The 6,781-nt window shown below is 46.3% G+C and overlaps 1 protein-coding gene across 1 annotated transcript; it reads left to right on the top strand.

Moving 5' to 3' along the window:
- The first annotated feature begins 5,287 nt into the window (after positions 1–5,287).
- On the top strand, positions 5,288–5,865 carry LOC123408115 (protein BOLA2-like). The gene is made up of 3 exons (XM_045101306.1): positions 5,288–5,438; positions 5,547–5,569; positions 5,664–5,865. Exons 1-3 carry the CDS (start codon positions 5,376–5,378, stop codon positions 5,863–5,865), a joined length of 288 nt encoding a protein of 95 aa, XP_044957241.1. The 5' UTR covers positions 5,288–5,375.
- The last annotated feature ends 916 nt before the right edge of the window (positions 5,866–6,781 follow it).

The following is a 6,781-nucleotide window of genomic DNA, read 5'->3' as shown; positions in this document are numbered from 1 at the left end:
AAGTTTCATCGGCACGAAGACCGGGACAGAGCAAATTAAGGGGGTAGGAGGAGAAGTCATTTGTGCTCACCAACAAACGCAAGGGCGGAGCTCGTCCAACGCACGTGGAGGTCGTCGAACAACTGCACATTGAAATTCACCCGATCAACACAAATACGATGTTTTTATAATTAACATGATCGGAAAATATGTGACCTAACTCATAATTTTCAAAACTATGACCCCGTGGGCCTCTGGAAGGCCGAAAAGCACCTTCTCGTTCAAAAGAAGGCAGAAGAGGTGTCGGGGGTCGGGGCTTAGTGGCGTCGGGAGTCAGTGCCGTCGAGGGTCGGTGGCATCGGGGGTCGGGGGGTTAGTGGCGTCGGTTGTGGGGGGTCAGTGGTGTCGGGGGTCCAGGGTCAGTGGCGTCGGGGGTCCAGGGTCAGTGACGTCGGGTGTCAGTGGCGTCGAGGGTCGGGGGTTGGTGGCGTCGAGCGTCGGGGGTCGGGAGTCGTGGGCCGAGGGGCTGGGTCGGGGGCAGTGGCGTCGGGGGTCGAGGGTTAGTGGCGTCGGGGGTTAGTGGCGTCGGGGGTCGGGGGTCGGGGGTCAGTGGCGTCGGAGGTCGATGGTCGGGGGTGAGTGGCGTCGGGCGTCAGGGGTCGGGGGTCGAGGGTCAGTTTCGGGGAGCCGGGGTTCCCTTTTCCTCTTCTTTCTTCTTCTCCTCTCTCCTCTTTTTCTTCTTCTTCTTCTTCTTCTTCTTCTTCTTCTTCTTTTTTCTCCTCCTACTCCCCCTCCTCTTTTTCTCCTTCTATTCTTTTTCTTCTTCTTCTTCTTCTTCTTCTTCTTCTTCTTCTTATTTCTCCTCCTCTTTCTCCTCCTCCTCCTCTCTTCTTCTTCTTCTTCTTCTTCTTTTTTCTCCTCCTCCTCCTCCTCTTCTTCTTCTTCTTCTTCTTCTTCTCCTGCTTTTTTTCCTTCTGCTTTTTTTCTTCTAACCTAACTAACTAACCTAATTAGCCTAATAATCTAACCAAATAAACTAACTAAATTACCCTATATATAATAAAAAAACTAACCTAATAAACTAACTAAAGTAATTAACTTTTCTAAAAAGAAAAACAAAAAAAACTCACCGGCAGGGGGCGGCGGCGGCACGGGGGCACGCGGCTGGGGGCTCGCCGCAGGGGGCGTCGGCGGCAGGGGGCGGCGCGCGGCAGGGGGCGGCGGCAGGGGGCGGCGGCGGCAGGGGGCAGGGGGTGGGTCGCCGCGGGGAGGGGGTCGCCGGGGGGGGGTGGGCTCGCCGGGGGGGTAGGCTCGCCGCGGGGAGGGGATCTCGCCGGCAGGGCGTCGCCGCCGTGGAGAGAGAGAGTTGTCGGGGTGAGAGAGAGAGAGAGAGACAGTGAGCGAGGAGGGGGGTAACGGCCGTTATAGGGAGGCCCCTTTGCCGTCCGCCCCCCGACGGCAAAGGGACGTAAGGCAGACGGCAAAGGCCCGCGGACGGCAAAGGCCCCCGGTTTTCAGACACGGCAGGCATGGGGCCCACGCGTCCCCTTTGCCGTCTGCCCTGGGGCTCTTTGCCGTCTGCTGGCAGACGGCAAAGGACCCACACATGGCAAATAGTATTTTTGCCATGTGTCAGTTCTTTGCCGTCTGTATTGTGTCAACTGATGGCAAAGAGGTTCTTTGCCGTCAGCCAGCAGATGGTAAAGAACTGGCTGACGGCAAATTTCTGGATTCCAGTAGTGATCCAAGTATTTTCCGTCGGCTAAGATTATCTCTCTTCGTAATGATATCATGAATTTTAAGCAACTTGATCATGAACATGTTGCACAATCTTGGGAGAGAATGAAATTGATGATTAGAAATTGTCCCGCTAATGGCTTGAGTCTTTGGATGATTATACAAATCTTCTACGCTGGCTTGAATTTCACTTCTAGAAATATCTTGGACTCCGCCTCAGGTGGAACGTTCATGGAAATCACATTAGGAGAAGCCACAAAACTCCTAGACAATATCATGACAAACTACTCTCATGGCACACTGAAAGGTCACCTACTAGTAAGAAGGTACACGCTATAGAAGAAATTAACTCGTTGAGTGCTAAGATGATGAGTTAACGAATTTGGTTGCTAGTAGAAGTGCTCCTTTAGATCCTAATGATATGCTCTTGTCTTCCTTGATTGAGAGTAGCAACGCTAGCTTGGACGTTAATTTTGTTGGTAGGAATAATTTTGGCAACAATAATGCTTTTAGAGGAAACTATGTTCCAAGGCCTTTTCCTAGTAACTCCTCTAATAACTTTGGCAACTCCTACAACAATACTCATGGAAATTACAATAGATTACCCTCTGATCTAGAGAGTAATATCAAAGAGTTTATCAACTCGCAAAAGATTTTCAATGCGTGCATAGAGGAAAAACTACTCAAAATTGACGATTTGGCTAAGAGCATTGATATAATGTCTAGTGATATTGATGCTTTGAAAGTTATAAGTTCTCCTCCCAAGATCAATATGGATGAAACATTGAAAGCTATGCGTGTTTCCATGAGTGAGAGCAAAGAAAGAACCGCCCAAATTTGTGCTAGACATGAATGGCTTAAAAAGGCGTGTTCTCGTGATAAAAATCACGAAGATCTTAAAGTGCTTGGTGTGACTCCCATTGAATCTTTTTTTCTTGTGTCAAACCCAATGATGATGGGGCTGGATATGATTCCACTTTGGTTGAAAAACGCCCCAAACATTCGGAGTCCATATATCTTGATGCTAAAGGAATAGAAAGTGGAGTAGAAGATATAAAAATTTGAGTAGTAATGAAATTACTACTATGGATTTCAAGGAATTCAATTATGATAGTTGCTCCTTGATTGAATGCATTTCCTTGATGGAATCCATGCTAAACTCTCCACACACTTATAGCCAAAACAAGGCCTTTACCGATCATATCGTCGAAGCTATGATAAAATCTCTTGAAGAGAAACTTGAATTGGAAGTCTCTATCCCTAGAAAGCTTCATGATGAGTGGAAACCTACTATCAACATCAAAATCAAAAACTATGAATGCAATGCTTTGTGTGATGTGGGTGCTAGTGTTTCCGCGATTTCAAAGTCTTTATGTGATGTTCTGGGTTTTAATGAGATTGAAGAGTGTTCTCTTAATTTGTATCTTGCGGATTCTACTATCAAGAAACCCATGGGAAGGATCAATGATGTTCTTATTATTGCAAATAGGAACTATGTACCCGTGGATTTCATTGTGCTTGACATTGATTGCAATCCTACATGCCCTATTATTCTTGGTAGACCTTTCCTAAGGACTATCGGTGCTATCATCCATATGAAGGAAGGGTATATTATATTTCAATTTCCTTTAAAGAAGGGCATGGAGCACTTTCCTAGAAAGAAAATAAGATTTCCTTATGAATCCATGATGAGGGCTTATGGTTTGAGCACCAAAAACGACGATATATGATTTTATCGCGTTATGCCTAGCTAGGGGCGTTAAACAATAGCGCTTGTTGGGAGGAAACCCAATGAATTTATCTTTTTATTTCTGTTTTTTTGCGTCCACACCATCATAATTCTGCTGTGATTGTGTTTTTTGTGTTTCAGTCAAGCAAAACCTTTATGAATAGTCTTGGTGATGGTTGTTTGATCCTGCTGGAAAAAGACAGAAACTTTTTGCTCACGAGATAATTTTTCATTTTATTCAGAAAGAGCTTTTGAGTTGATTCTTTTGGCTGCTGGTTGATATGCCTTTTTCACAACCATTCATAATTGTTCAGAATTTTTGAGGAAACAGAAGTATACGAAGTATACAGATTGCTACAGACTGGTCTGTTTTTGACAGATTCTATTTTTGTTGAGCTGGTTGCTTGTTTTGATGAAACTACGGATAGTATCGAGGGGTAATAGCCATGGAAAAGTGAGAATACAGTAGCCCAACACCAATATAAATAGAAATCAAGATTGCTACAGTACCTAAAGGGGTGGTAGTTTGTGTTCTTGTGCTAATGATATCACGAGTTTCTGTTTAAGTTTTGTGTTGTGAAGTTTTCAAGTTTTGGGTGATGTTCTCATGGACAAAGAGATAAGGAGTGGAAAGAGATCAAGCTTGCAGATGCCCAAGGCATCCCAAGCCAAATTCAAGGACACCAAAAAGCCTAAGCTTGGGGATGCCCCGGGAAGGCATCCCCTCTTTCGTCTCCAATCCATCGGTAACATTACTTGGAGCTATATTTTTATTCACCACATGATATGTGTTTTGCTTGGAGCATCTTGTATCGTAGGAGTCTTTTCTTTTTGTTGTGTCACAATCATCCTTGCTGCACACCTTTTGAGAGAGACATGCACTCATCGTGATTTTGCTAGAATGCTCATCGTGCTTCACTTATATCGTTTGAGCTAGATAATTTTGCTCTATGTGCTTCACTTAGATCTTTTAGAGCACGGAGGTGCGTGACTTGGTAGTTGGCTTATGCTATGAAAGTAGTCCCAAAGGTGATAGGTACCCAAAGAGGATACAAAAATCTCCATCTTCATGTGCATTGAGTAGAAAGAGAAGTCTTGATTCCTCTCAATTAGTTTTGAGACATCGATTTGGTAATATTAAGAGTTATGTTAGTAGGATGTTGTGAATCTAGAAATACTTGTGTTGAAGTTAGTGATTCCCGTAGCATGCACGTATGGTGAACCGCTATGTTAGGAAGTCGGAGCATAATTGATTTATTGATTGTCATCCTTTGTGTTGAGGTCAGGATCGCGCGATGATTAACACCTACCAACCCTTCCCCTAGGAGTATGCGTTTAGCACTTTGTTTCAATTACTAATAAAAACTTCCGCAACAAGTATGTGAGTTCTTCATGACAAATGTGAGTCCATGGTATAGATGCACTTTCACCTTCCACCATTGCTACCCTCTCTAGTGCCGCGCAATTTTCACCGGTGCAAAAACCCACCATATGCCTTCCTCAAAACAGCCACCATCACTACTAGCAAAAGGGCTATAGATAATATAGACACTAATGGTGCACCAGACAACTGGTGTGCCACTACTATATAGCAGTGGCGCACCATGTGCAGGTGTGCCATTTGTGTGATGGACACTAATGGCGCACCACACACACGGTGCGCCACTACTAACAAACTTTTTTTTCCAAAGGTACTAATGGCGCACCGGGGGAGAGTGCGCCATTACTAGTTTAAATAGTAATGCCGCACCACTCACCCAGTGTGCCACTACTATATTTTTTATTGCAAAACTACTAATGGCGCACCACCAGCTGGTGCGCCATTAGTAACCAGGGTTACTAATGGCGCATTTGTAGGTGGTGCGCCATTAATAACCTGGGACCAGCTAGATATTTTGGACAGAGGAGGGGGAGGCAATCATCGGTAGCCATGGGCGTGAGCAAGGAGGACATCGAGGCCGCCGTCGCCGCCGCGCTCAGCCCCACCCACCTCGTAAGCCTCTGTCCCCTCTTTCCAATCCCCCTCCGCCCGCAAGTCCGTCCATGGCCCATCCTCTGCGCCTTAAACCCTAACCTAACCCGTGTGCTCCTGTGATTTCAGGTGGTCACAGATACATCCGGCGGGTAAGGAGCCCACAATTTGTGCAACTTCTTTTTTCACCCTGTAGTAAGCTTGTTCGATCGATTGATTGGTGGTCTTGATTGATTTGGTGCCAAGGTGCGGCGCGAGCTACGGGATCGAGGTGGTGTCGGGGAAGTTTGAGGGGAAGCGGCTGCTGGAGCGCCACCGGATGGTCAACACCGTGCTGGCGCCGCTCATGGCCGAGATCCACACCGTTTCCATCAAGGCGCTCACCCCCGCGCAGGCCGAGGCCCAGCCCCAGCCGTCGCTGCCCCCCGTCACCGCCGACAAGGCCTGACTCGCTCGTCCCCGGCTCAGCAGCTCCTCCTCATGGCCTTCTCCGGTGACATGGCCGGTGGGTAGACCCCCATCTTCCGCCGTTGTTACACTACAAGAAATATGTCAACTAACGACCTTTTGTCACTGACCCTGGAAGGAATGGTCATAAATCTATGACCACTTGACATCATTTGGTCGTAAGCTGTCTCGAGGGGTCCTAGCCCCAAAAACCAACGACCATTTTCATTAGAAAGGTCATCACTTGCTTACTAGAAAAGGTCATAAAGTGGACAGCACCTGGCACTGCCTTATTTCTAGGTGATAATGACTAATATGAATGGTTGTTACTAAATAGTTCGAATGCACTAGGCTGGTTACGCAGCCACCTCAGCAGCCTCGCTTACTTGTCACTTAGGTAGGACCCATTTGATAGGCAGGTGAGGGGTCGGCAACCGAGCGGGGACATGCGCGAGCGTCGCTTAATTCCCGAAAAAACACGTGTGAGCGGGGACTCGAACCCACTGTTGGAAATATGCCCTAGAGGCAATAATAAATTAGTTATTATTATATTTCTTTGTTCATGATAATCATTTATTATCCATGCTATAATTGTATTGATTGGAAACATAATACTTGTGTGGATACATAGACAAAACACTGTCCCTAGTAAGCCTCTAGTTGACTAGCTCGTTGATCAAAGATGGTCAAGGTTTCCTGGCCATAGGCAAGTGTTGTCACTTGATATCGGGATCACATCATTAGGAGAATCATGTGATGGACTAGACCCAAACTAATAGACGTAGCATGTTGATCGTGTCATTTTGTTGCTACTGTTTTCTGCGTGTCAAGTATTTCTTCCTATGACCATGAGATCATATAACTCACTAACACCGAAGGAATTCCTTGTGTGTATCAAACGTCGCAACGTAACTGGG

Source organism: Hordeum vulgare, chromosome 7H (genome assembly GCF_904849725.1).
Source record: "Hordeum vulgare subsp. vulgare chromosome 7H, MorexV3_pseudomolecules_assembly, whole genome shotgun sequence".
In the NCBI taxonomy this organism is placed as follows: Eukaryota; Viridiplantae; Streptophyta; class Magnoliopsida; order Poales; family Poaceae; genus Hordeum; species Hordeum vulgare.
The sequence above is the reverse complement of the archived record's forward strand: the minus strand, read 5'-3'. Positions and strand labels throughout refer to the sequence as shown.